The sequence below is a fragment of the Oratosquilla oratoria genome, chromosome 21 (assembly GCF_046742065.1).
Source record: "Oratosquilla oratoria isolate Oo_2021 chromosome 21, ASM4674206v1, whole genome shotgun sequence".
Lineage (NCBI taxonomy): Eukaryota > Metazoa > Arthropoda > Malacostraca > Stomatopoda > Squillidae > Oratosquilla > Oratosquilla oratoria.
The window spans coordinates 51,504,630-51,518,096 of NC_134797.1; the positions used below are offsets into that span (position 1 = coordinate 51,504,630).

Here is a 13,467-nt window from a genome sequence, read left to right on the forward strand (position 1 = left end):
CGGGGGCGACATAGGGAACCACCTGGTGAAGGGTGTACCCAAGTTTCACTGTGGAGGGGAGGATGTTCATTTGGAAGGCTACTCTCACTGACCCGGTTGCAACGCCATCTCTTGTAGTGAGACGCTGTACTGTATCTACGGGTAGTTCCTGGGCCTCCAAGTCTTCCTTGAGAAGCTTCTCTGCATCGTCGTCTATGGGGACACCATTCACAACTCCCACGACGATGGTTCTGGGTATTCTGGTCGTGATCTTCATGGGTGGCTGCCGGGCTGATTTCAGGGTCGCCGTCCGTAGGAGCTGGCCCTGCTGCTTCTCCGATGTACAGCTTATAAGCCATTATACGGGTGTTCGGCGGATGCCATCAACAGGTCCTACTGCATCCTTTACAAGCTGTGCCTATCGCCAGGATCCCAGCTTGAAGAATTGGGAAGGCTTGATGAGGACCGGATATTTTGTGGGGCCAGAGTCGAGGTGGGGCTTCTGGGGACGTTGACGACGGTTGTTGACAACACGCCATTCTCCCTGTCCAGAGGAAGCAGTGATGGTCGCGTACGAATGACGTGCCGGTTCTCTCCCCTCTTCGTCGATATTGCTGGTAGCGTCCGTAGCTGAGGGGAGGGTAGGGGGCTGGTCGGCTATTAGGCCGTCCGGCTGTGGGTGGTGTTCCATAGGTGGGGAGGATTCTTCTTCCATACTTTGCGGTAGATCTCAGTATGTTTGTGACCTTGCGTCAGAGGCAGCTCCTCGTAGGCGCTTACTGCGGTGGAGGGTGCCCTGGAGTCTAGGTTCTTCATCTTCTTCGCTGGCGGAAAAAATGCTCTTTGTACTCGGGGGTTCTTCCGTGGCCGCCATGATGCACTCACGATGGCTCGAGGAGGATTTCCACGATGTGACGTCCACCGAGAACGCTAAGAGCAAGACGAATGAATGATGATTGTATTCCTGCAAGACGCTGTCCTTTTCAAGGAGGCTGGTGGGTCCCCGAGGAGCTTTCCCGAGTTTCTGATTGGCTGCCAGCTGGAACTGGCCGAGACATCTTGCTAACCTTCGTTGTTCATTTTAACTGCTGACAGGCAATTTTATTCCGTTGCATTAAAATCTTCAACTTACTACTTAGCGTGATCGTGCATTACCGTGATAATTTTTCGTTAGTTTGTACTATCCCATCGACGAAGCACTACTTTCACTTTGATCTGTTAATTCATAGAAATCAGTAATTGATAAAGGTCAATATGCTTTCTTTGTTACTTGTTATTGAATTTATATTTTTCAGAAATGTCCGTGCCTTTTCATGTTATGGAGAAATGCTATATTTTTTTCTTTAGGTCATGTATATATATTTAATGATATAGACTAAACTTAAGGCTTTTTTTTCATTTGTATATCATTATTATTTTTTACATACAATTTATTCTCTGATATTTGCATAATTGTATACTTGAATAGAAACAATCCTTCCTTCACATCGTAAACATGGCGGCCGCACGGGGAAGAAGAGACACTGAAACACCACACTGTAATATCAGTGTTGTGCAGTTGGAAGGCTTGGTATGTTATCAAATACATAATATCTATTGGTTTAATATTAAGATGTTACTATTTTTCCAGGGGCCTCCCCCCTTTACAAGATTAATGCAGTCGGCAGCTGCTGACATGGTCTCGAATGCTCGATTTTGTCACGAAAAGAATAAAGGATAAGACAAATATATATTTCTATGAATTGTTTTTACATTACAGTATTGTATTATTATGTATGCATTACAATGTAGAGTGATAATATAAAGGCAGGGCTTGGGGTAACGTCCATAACGACTGGTCAAGTGTTTCAAATTATAATTCATGGATATATTCATATTGTTGAATTAGAGCAGTGAAATCGAAGTAAATGAACTAGGGTTGCCTGGGAAAGGTTTACTAATTCTTGGTGGAGGTTGGACCAACACTTCAAAGAATTAAAGAATTGGTAGAACCTAAGATAGCTAGGTCAACATGAAAATGGAATTCCTGATATTTGAGCTGAAGTAGTTCTCATGAGATGCAGGAAGTCGCTATGAGTACAATGCAATTTGAATTATTCATCTAGCTGTCCTAGTTCCTGAGATATTGCATTTTGAATGGTATTAAATCGGGCCTATTTTGTCCCAGGAAATCTCACAAATCGCCGACCAAACCCAAACAATGACTGTTTTTACTCAAATGCACAATTTTTTATAAAAATTTAGCATATGGTTGCATTATTTAACCTATTTTCTTTAAAATGTGTGATTTTCATGTAATTTTATCAAAGAGAAGTTACGTTTTTATCCTCTGCAAAATTACTGACCAGCTACGAATACCGTCAAATTACATGAAAATCACACTGTTTAAAGAAAATAATTGAAATAATTCAATTATATGCAGTCTATTACACTAGTCTAATGACACAATAGTAAGAAACTTAATAGTGTGTAGTTGATCCATACCATCAGTGATCAAAGATGGCGGGCTGGATGAATTGTAGCTGTGGTCTGTAATATTACAGAGGATGAAAATGTAACTTCTCCTTCATCAAATTACATGAAAATCACAGATTTTAAAGAAAATAGTTCAAGTAATTCAACTATATGTCTATTACACTAATAATAGTAAGAAACTTAATAGAGTGCAGTTTGATCCATACCACCAGTACTTTATTGTTATCCGATAATCTGACCCGATAGAAAAAAAAAGAAGTAATTAGTACCACCAATTTCTCAGCTCTTCCGTAATGCACTGCCTTTGCTTTGGTATTAGAATAATCTGCGAGACTAGTAGTTTTTGTTCATTTTGGTCTGTTGCCAATTCACTGAATTTTTTAGCTCATTTTTCACACTGAAACATAAAAAAAAAAATTATTTACTGCTGAATGCATGTTTATTTTATGTTTTTATGTACCGACATGTAACTGATGATGTGATTGTTTGAAATTTACTACGATGGTAGTAAATACACTCGCATAACATTTTTATGAATGAAATTTCCCGCGGTATGTAAATTTGGCCGTTTCAATGGCGTGCACTCAAAATGACGCGCTATTGTGCTCGTCATCGATGGGGGCGCCTCTGGTGGTGTTTGACCTAGCTACCTAAGAGGAGTAGAGGAGCAGCAATTCAATAAATTTTTAGAAGTGCACACTTTTGTGATGTAGCAATAGAAAACTGAATAATAGTTTTGTAAATTATAATACATCAACATAATGTACGTTATTGTTGGCAGAAATCAAGAACAAAATTTGCTTGAAGCTATGTATAAACAAACGTAGCTGCTTCAACTGCTTGAAATGCCATCCTTGCGGTCATACTAAATGCCGTCCAATTCTAAATTAAGCCATCTTTTTTCATCATAATGCCTTTAAATGGTGTATTCTTCATTTTACAGCAAGTATACCTAATTTCAGCTAGTTTGGTTGAAGATTGATAAAGTTATCTGCACCGATACCAAAGACCAGCTTACCGTCAAACTCAACTGTTGGGAGTCTCACTAATTACCGACAAAACCTAAGCAAGGACGGTTTTTGCTCAAATGCACAATTCTATATATATGGCTGCATTATTTGACGTATTTTCTTTAAAATGTGTGACTTGCATGTAATTTGATCAATGAGAAGTCACGTTTCTAGCCTCTGCAAAATTACCCACCACAGCTACACATACCGTCCGACTCACTAAATACCGTCAAAACCCGAACAAGAACAATTTTTGCTCGAATGCACATTTTTATATAAAAAATTAGCATATGGTTGCATTATTTGAACTATTTTATTTAAAATGTGTGATTTCCATGTAATATGATCAAATAGAAGTTACGTTTTTATCCTCTGCAAAATTACCGACCAACCACAGCTATGATTCGTCCAGCCCCCCATCTATGGTTACTGGTGGTATAGATCAAACTACACTGTACAGTATTAAGTTTCTTACTATTGTATTATTAGTGTAATAGATTGCATGTAGTTGAATTATTTCAAGTATTTTCTTTAAAATGTGTTATTTTCATGTAATTTGACCACAGCTACAAATATCGTAACAAATTAGCATATGGTTGCATTATTTGACCTATTTTCTTTAGGATGTGTAATGCCCATGTAATTTGATCAAAGAGAAGTTACATTTTTATCCTCTGCAAAATTACCGACCACAGCTACGAATACCATCTGACTCATTAATAGCTGACCAATGTTGACCAAACCCGAACAATGATGATTTTTGCTCAAATGCATGATTTTATATAAAAAATAAGCATATGGTTCCATTATTTGACCCATTTTCTTTCAAATGTGTGATTTCCATTTATTTGATCAAAGAGAAGTTACATTTTTATCCTCTGCAAAATTACCGACCACAGCTATGATTCGTCCAGCCCGACATCTATGATCACTGGTGGTATTTGTCCGACCCAACAATAACGTTTGAAAAATCAACTGACGAAGCTGCTACATCTTCAACCAAACTCACTGAAATTAGGTATACTTGCTGTAAATTGAAGAATAGACCATTTAAAGGCATTATGATGAAAAAAGATGGCTTGATTTAGAATTGGATGGCTCTGGGCGGCATTTACTATGACCCCCATCTTTATTTTGGTAGATGTGTAGGTAAATTTTTAGAAGTGCATACCTGCTTGATATAGCAATAGAAAATTAAATAATTTTGTAAAATATAATACATCAATGTAATATATGTTATTCTAGGCAGAAAAAGAAAGTTGCTGAAAGCTATAAATGAACAAACTTAGCTGCTTCGGTTGCTTGAGACGCTGTTTTTGTTTTGGTAGAAGCTGAGGCCAAAGAAATGATAAAGTATGATAAATTTTTCTATTCTAAACTAACCTACCTAACCTAATCTAATCTACCTACTTAACCTAACCTGGACTTAGTAATGTGGTACCTGTAATTCTAGAGGTCATTAGGGTCGTCGTCTCCGACCTTAGAATCTATTAAAGCAAAGATGGCATCTAAAGGAGTCGAAGTGACTTCATTCGTTTCTGTATAAGTTGTAGCAACGTTTTCTGATATTGATTTCCATCTAGAAAAATATTTATTGAATTGATGTATTATAATTTACAAAATTAATATTTAATTTTCTAATGCCATACTGTGTAGGTATGCCCTTAAAAAGAAGTACTGTGGAGGTGAAAGAAATTAATAATGATATAATTATTTTTTTTTTTTTTTTTTTTTTTTTTTTCCTATAGTGTACACATGCCATACAGTATAGCATTAAAAATTAAGGGTATTTGTTCAGTTGTGTACATGGATGCGATACAGTGTTAGAAAATTAAATATTAATTTTGTAAATTGTTATACATGAACGTAATATGATATTTTCTTGGCAGAAAATAAAAATAAAAAATACCATGCTACAAGCAAATATACTAATGAATGAAGTTGCTAGCATAGGATCAGGTTGCCATCTTGTCGTTTGTCAAGTGTTGTCTGCCCAGTCCAGTTTAGGCCTGGTGTATACCCTCGGTAATTCCGCCAGTACCTTGCGAGGTATATATTCTTGAAGGAATGCTATGGAGCTGAAATCCATGCATTCCTTCAAGCTGAGAAAAACCTATATACCTCGCAATAAGAAAGAGTGATTGAACAGGCCGCCAACGCCTGTGATGACGACGATCTGGATGATTACAGGTACCGATTTACTAAATACAGGTTAGGTTAGACAAATTTATCATCTTTTCATTTCTTTGACATCGGCATCTATCATAACAAACATGGAATACCATTCGTCCGGTGCGACTTCGTTACTTATGAAATCTGTGTTAGCAACTTTTTTTTTTTTTTTTTTTTTCCACCAAGAAAATTGCATACTACGTTGATACATTATAATTTACAAATTTAATATTTAATTTTCTAATGCTATATCGCGTCCATGTATACAACTGCACATTTACCAAATTAAGTATTAATTTTGTAAATTATAATACATCAATATAATGTTTTTCTTGGCAGAAATCAATAATGGAAAATGTTGCTAAAAGCTATGCACAAATGAAGTTGCATTGACTCTTTAGATGCCATCTTTGTTTTGATAGATTCAGAGGTTGAAGACGACGACAACCCTGATGACCTAGAATAACAGGTACCACATTACCAAATGCAGGTTAGGTAGGTTAGGATAGATGAATTTATCATACTTTAATTTCTTCAACCTCTGCATCTAGTAAAACAAAGATTGTGTTTCAAGGAGATGAAGTAGCTACATTTGTTTGTGTATAGCTTTTAGCAACATTTTCTGTTGTTGATTTCTGCCAAGGATAATACATTTTACGTTGATGTATCATATTTTTCAAAATTATTATTTAATTTTCTATTGCTATATCGCGTAAGTGTGCACTTCTAAAAAAGTTACCATTATCTATTCTAACCTACCTACTGAACCTAACCTAACCTACCTACCTACTTGACCTAACCAAACCTAACCTAACCTGCATGTAGTAATGCAGTACCTATAATTCTAGATATCATCAGGGTCATCTTCGACCTATGGATCTATCAAAACAAAGATGGCTTCTAAAGGAGTCAGTGCAACTTCATTTGTTTGTGCATAGCTTTTAGCAACGTTTTCTGTTGTTGATTTCCAGCAAGAAAAATATTTATTACATTGGTGTATTATAATTTATTAAATTTATTTTAAATTTTCTAAAGCTATATCGCATAGATGTACACTTCTAAAGAAATACCAACAGCTCTCTTTAGGTGAAATAATGGAAAGAAAAGATGGAAATTGACAGATTATCTGGGGTCAGATTGGAGACTTGAATTTCCAGGGGCTGACCTCAAGGATGATTGAAGACCAGTGTTGCTGAGATTTTGTAATTTGTCTTGTAGGACAACCACATAAAGGTGGCCATTATACGTTTTCATAATTGTTATGTAGTACATCTGGGTTATCTGTCACCCCTGTTTACCAGCACACTACTTGTGGATTATCTGTTGCCACTTTTTGATGTGCTTTGACAGATAACCCACAAAGTTAGGGATAGCCACACCAGGTTAGGTTAGGTAATTTATAATTATTTCTTTTTTTTTTCTTTTCTTTTTCCTGCAGGCTAACCTGACCTAATTTTGTGGTTTGTGTCTAAACATAAATGAAAAAGTGGCGACAGTTAATCCAGAAGTAACATGGTAAAAAGTGGCAACAGATGACACACAAGTGCCTATTGTATAGTTGAGAGGTATAATGTAGACTACACTTTTTTGTAGTGTGCAATCATAGGAGGGAGGTTCATTAAAAATTGGCTTCCATTATTTCTAAGAAAACTATTTTGGCTTTTTCTAGGCCTTGGTGAAGATGATCAAGCATTGCCATGAGGAGGGCGCTGGCACCACAGAAATGGCACAGGGTGTATTACTCGGCCTGGTTGTGGATGACCGACTTGAGATCACCAACTGTTTCCCCTTTCCAAGACATGCTGATGATGTTGATGAAGTGGAATATCAGCTGGAAATGATGAGACATTTGCGGAAGGTGAATGTAGACCACCTGAGTGTTGGTTGGTACCAGAGCACACAACTTGGAAATTTTGTCAGCACACAGCTGCTCGAGTTCCAGTATTCTTACCAAACTAGTATTGAAGAATCAGTAGTCCTTATTTATGGTAAGTTGTGAAACTACCTTGCATTGCCCATGTATGCAAATCAATGTGAAATAATTTTGTTTTATATTGATAGTTTTATAACACATCTGAAGGGATTTATTTCAAATGCAGACCCAGTGAAAACAGCTCGAGGATTCCTCTCCATCAAGGCTTACCGCCTGACACCTGAAGCAATTAATATTGTGCAAGAGAGAGACTACACACCTGAAGCTCTGAGAAAACAACGTATGGGTTATGAAAATCTTTTCCAGGAAGTTCGTGTAGTCATCAAGAATTCTCATCTCATCAATACTCTCTTGTGTGAACTGTTTGAGGTAAGAATTTGTAGTTTCATAGCTTAAGTTATAAGTTTGAGTAAGAATGGATATATCTCAACTGTACTGGTAAAATGGAATGCTTTCATGTTAGGACTAATTTACTTCAGATTAATTTAAAGCTTTAAGATTAAGTTTGGATTTAGTTTTAACGTATGTGTATATTCTTCTGATTTTTATTGCAGATGATGCCAAGTAGTGAGGGTTTGCAATTCTTGGACCTTGGAACTATGTCCACCCTTGACCGCCAGCTTCGGTGCCTAATGGATTCTGTTGACGAACTTAGTCAAGAAGCCAACAAGTTTAATAATTTCCAGAGGCAGGTGACCAAGCAACAACAAGAGAAACACAAATATGTTCAGAAAAGAGTAAGTTCTAGTTATGTGCTGAAGTATCTACAAAAGTGAGGGTTGTCATTTTAGAAATTAGTAATATAGTGGGTTTGTGCTTAGACTTGACCAGTCCCATATAAGGGGGAAAGGGCCTTTGGTATGTATACATGTATAGTATATGGAGCAGGGTAGAGAGTCCAAAAGAGGAATGAATTGATGAAGATTGACATGGACCAAAGAGTTCTTTTCTGCTCGGTAAAATAGAATGGATGAGGAGGAATGAGTCACCATATAAGAGCATAGGGAGTAAACTGCCTCTGCCTTCCACAGTTTGTTATTCATTCTTTCCTTGTGCCCAGACTATCACGTACTTGTCTGCCACCTATTCCAACTTCACTCACCACCTCGCCTTGTATCTGGCACCATCCTTCCTCATAACCCCCACCATACATCTTAAACACAATTAGATTTTTACTCTCTGCCTTCCAAGTCTCCCTCACACACTGTTGTTGGAACAGTCACCCATAGTTTTTTCCTAGTATTCATCACCAACATTTCTCATGACACTATTCCCCCAGATATTTTCTTGGTTTCTTTACCGAAAGCAGTATGTTAAGTAGTATGTATGTATGTAGTATGTTAAGCATTGTACTGAAGTCGTTGCCAAGGCCAGACTTATTTCATTCATTGGGTTACAGGCTCGCTGATGCTAGACCCCCAAGTATCTAAAGCTATTCACTTCCTCCCTTAATACTTCCAATTTGATACCATCCTCTCACTTTGTACATCTCATTACCTTTTACCCATATTTATCTTTCACACACCTTACCAAACTCCGTTACCAACTTTCTTAATCCCTCCTCTGATCCTGCTACAAGCGCAGTGTCATCAGCAAACAACAACTGGCTTATCTCCCATTTTTCTCCATTTTCTTTAACCATCTCCACCCATTACCCTTGCATTTATCTCTCATACCACCCCCATCCATGTATAAATTGAACAGCCAGGGCGACATGACACATCCCTAGTGAAGTCCCACCTTTACCTCAAACCACTCACTCTTTCCATTTCTAATTCCAACAGAGGCTCTACTACTCTTGTAAAAACTCTTAACTGCTCATAACAGCTTTCCTCTTATCCCATATATCTGTAAAACCTCCCACAGTGTCTTCTTGTCTACACCTGTCATAAGCCTTTTCCAAATCCATAAAGGCCCCCCAAAAAAAAACATTCTTACCTTTTCCTAAAGCAAAAACATGCAAAGCTTGGTACATGCAGAAAGTACAGTATAAATGAAACAAAACTGAAAAGAAATTAAATAAAAAGAATTATTTTCTCTGACCTGACAACATGGTCTAATATATATATATATATACATATACATACATACATCATACATATACCAAGGCTTTTTTTCCCCTTACAAGGGAGGTAGCCAAAAAGGAAGAGGCATAAAATCATTCCCACCCATTCATCCCTGAATACACTCCACACCCCCTCCACCCTCCCTCTCATCTTAGCACCTCTTGGATGGTCATCCCTGCACCTTGTCCACTGCCCTGGGTCAGAAGCAGTGTCACAAGACACAGCACATCCACAGCAAGGCCGCTTCATTAAATCGGCGACCCCCCCCCCTCTCCGTCCCCCCATGCATAAAAGGAGAAGACGGGGAGAAACCCTTCGGGCTGCATCAAATTTTGCTCACACATACAACCTTACCCCCCATTCACCCCTGTCTTCTGTCCTCTCCCGTCCTTCCTCAACAGACATTCCCCTTTTCCCCAAAGCCCCCTTCATCCCATCCATCCACCTCATCCTAGAACGTCCCCTCATGTTCACTCCCTCCACATCTGCCTTCCATACCTCTTTTACTAGTCTTTCTTCACTCATTCTTTACATGTGTCCAAGCCATCCTAATACTCTTTCATCAACCCTATGTCCCAACTCCCTTTCCACCCCTGTTCTTCTCCTCACCTCCTCATTTCTCACTCTAATCAGCCTAGTAACCCCCATCATACTTCTCAGACACCTCATCTCATATATGTATATATACTGTATATATATATGTGTGTGTGTGTATTCTATCTTTCTCCTTCCTTCCTTCATATGGGGAAGGATCCATGGTGCCTGTCACCCAATGAATTAAAAATTTTTTTTTGGCCTAAGCCAGTTTTTTTTGTATGACCAATGATGTTGAAGCCTGATGTGCTTTATTTATTTATTATATATGTTTATTTATTTTTCACAGACTGCAGAAAATGCCCAGAGGCAAGCACGAGGAGAGCCAGCCTTGCCAGAGGAAGACATCAGCAAGCAGTTCAAACCCTTGGCACCACTTCCTCGTCTTGATGCCATGATTGTATCTGGACAAATTTCCAACTACTGCAAACAAATATCTCAGTTTTGTAGTCAATCTCTTGGTAAACTGTATGTTACCAAATCTCTTCAGCATGAATGAGAAGGTAGTCAGCTGCTATGACAATGTGAAGGCAGGAATCTGCTTTTGGGTTTAGGATCTTGCATCTGAGATACCTTTGGACTCTGGTTATGAGAACAATAAAGATTGCCTGAGAAGAAATCCTGTTTCCTTTTTGGAAAGTGAATTTTTTTTTTTTTTTTAGAAGTTGCCCAAGAAAAAAAATCTGTGTCCTATGAAAAGAAAGAAATCTTAATAAAAGAATGTTCTTTATAAATTGTCCCTAGAACAAATTAAATTGTTTTGGTATTTATAATTTAGCCATGGCCAGAATGTTGTATACAAAGAAAATATAAATATTTCCTAACATCCATGGCTTTTTAATTAAAATCACTGTTGAGAAGGATAATACAACACCTGCAAGTCAGTCAATGTTGTAGGAGACACTGATTTCAACCCTTTAAGGAGTGGAGCAGAATGAAATAAAATGTTCCTAGCTATCAAGAGCTGCTTAAATGTTAAAGTAGTACACTGCGTTAGAGAGTGGTGGTTTTGCCAAACTGGCATTTGATAACCCTGCTTAATTGTGATGGTACTATTGCACACATATACAAATGACTTTTTCCCCCTTACAAAGGTTTTGATTTGTTCATTGATGGGGTGGTGCAGAAGATAAATGCAAGGGTAATGAGCCGGGAATTTGAGGTGGTTAAAGAAAAATGGGAGATAAGTCAGCTGTCTGTTGACATTATGCTTGTGGCAGGAACAGAGGAGGGATTAAGGAAGTTAGTGTCAGAGTTTGGGAAGGTGTGTGAAAGGAGGAAGTTGAAGATAAATGTAAGGGGATGAGATGTTCAAGGGGAGAATGTAGCAGCAAATTGGAAGTGAGTGTTAAGGGGGAGAGACTGGAGGAAGTGGATAGCTTTAGATACTTTGGGGTGAATGTGGTGGGAAAGGGAGGAGTGAAGGTGGAGGTAGAATGTAGATTGAGAGAAGCAAGTAAATGGCTATGGGGATTATAAAGTGTAAAAAGAAAAGGACATTTGGGGATGGATGCTAAGAGGAGATTGTATGAAGGAGTGATTGTGCTAATATCACTGTATGGGGCAGAAACCTGGAACATAGAAGAGTTTGAATGTGTTTGAGATGAAATGCCTGAGAAGTATGATAGGGGTTACTAGGCTGGATAGAGTGAGAAACGAGGAGAGCAGGGTTGGAAAGGGAGTTGGGAGATAGGGTTGATGAAAGAGGGATGATTTGGGCACATGGAATGAACGAGTGAAGAAAGATTAGTAAACAAAGTGTGGAAGGAGTGAGCATGAGGGGGCAACCAAGGATAAGATGGATGGATGGGGCATTGGGTAAGGGGAATGTCTGTTAAAGAAGGAAGGGAGAAGACAAGAAAGGGGTTAGTGGAGAATGGATGTGATGCATGGAAGGGAGTGGATGGGGGATGGGTTGAGAGGAAGTAGGTGTGAATATTTTTGACCCAGCCCAAAGGGATTTCTCCCCGTCTTTTTTTTTTTTTTTTTTTTTTTCCTCCATGAGAGGATTAAATGATTAAATGAAGTGGCCTTGCTGTGTGTTGATACATTGCTTCTGACTCAGGGCAGTGGGTGAGATGCAGGGATGACCTGCCATCCAGGAGGAGCCAAGAGAAGGGGGGTGAATGTGAGTGGAGTATGTGGGGATGAAATGGGTGGGAGTGGATTTTATGCCTTTGTTTTTTGGCTACCTCCCTTGTAAGGGGGAAAAAGCCATTGGTATATATATGTATGTACAAAGGAGGATAGCCAAAGTCAAAAGGCATAATTCCACTCCCACCCATTCACCACCCTCCCTCTCTCCCTCTCACCTTGGCTCCTACTGAACGACAAGTCATTCCTGTATCTCACCCATAGCCCACAGTCAGAAGCAATGCAGCAAGCATGACACTATTCAATTTGTTATTATTTTTGTACCAGTATTCGTTGTGTGTCTCATGGATTATTTATTTTGCATTGTCAAGAGTTGGCAGGTGCATTGAAGAAAAGAACTTGCTGACCATGCCACTCGCCATGATAATTTAATTTAGCATTAAAATCAGTTATATACTTCCAAAGAAGCTGACGGGGTACTTTGTCCAGAGACACCTGAGGGTAGGATACAATATGCAGTGCAGCATATACTTGCTGATGAGGTGCACACATTTACACACGAAGTTCGGGTATACAATATAGATCCCCCAATGTGGCAACTGTAGTAGTTGCCTGGGGCCATAGAGCATACTATCCCTGGTCCTTGGTGTGTTAATGTACTGACCAAATCTCGCACTACTTATTATATTTTTATTCTTATGCCCACAGTAATGTGATATATGATTAGGTTGTCTCATTAAGAAAGGTAAAGTATGAGTGGCTCCTGTCTATAGTATTTCTCTTGACACAACATGCATCCCTTTTTCCCTCTCCCTTCTTAAAAAGGAGTGCAACCTGACCTTTCATCCATGAAGAGCTAAGATAAGAGGGATGATGAGTGAGTGTGGTGTGGGTATGTCTTGATTTGGTCACCGCCCCCTATATGGAAAATGCCTCGTAGTATGTATGCCTCTGCTACTTAATCTTCCCAAGTCTCCTTATGAGTACCCTTATCATTTTCTCCTAATTAGAAAGTTATAAACTCCTAAATTTACAAGATTCATTCATTTGAAGCCTAATAAATAGATAAGACATCAGAAAACAGGTTTCACTGGCAAGGACTTGCATGTTGATAGGTGAATATGTATGGGAAAGGTGGATTGAA

The 13,467-nt window shown here is 38.6% G+C and overlaps 1 protein-coding gene across 1 annotated transcript; it reads left to right on the forward strand.

The window, feature by feature from the left end:
* The first annotated feature begins 1,451 nt into the window (after positions 1 to 1,451).
* Positions 1,452 to 11,057, forward strand: eIF3h (eukaryotic translation initiation factor 3 subunit h). Its single transcript, XM_076204929.1, has 5 exons — positions 1,452 to 1,549; positions 7,306 to 7,624; positions 7,736 to 7,938; positions 8,124 to 8,306; positions 10,519 to 11,057. The coding sequence occupies exons 1-5, from the start codon at positions 1,475 to 1,477 to the stop codon at positions 10,726 to 10,728; spliced, it is 990 nt and encodes a 329-aa protein (XP_076061044.1). The 5' UTR covers positions 1,452 to 1,474; the 3' UTR covers positions 10,729 to 11,057.
* The last annotated feature ends 2,410 nt before the right edge of the window (positions 11,058 to 13,467 follow it).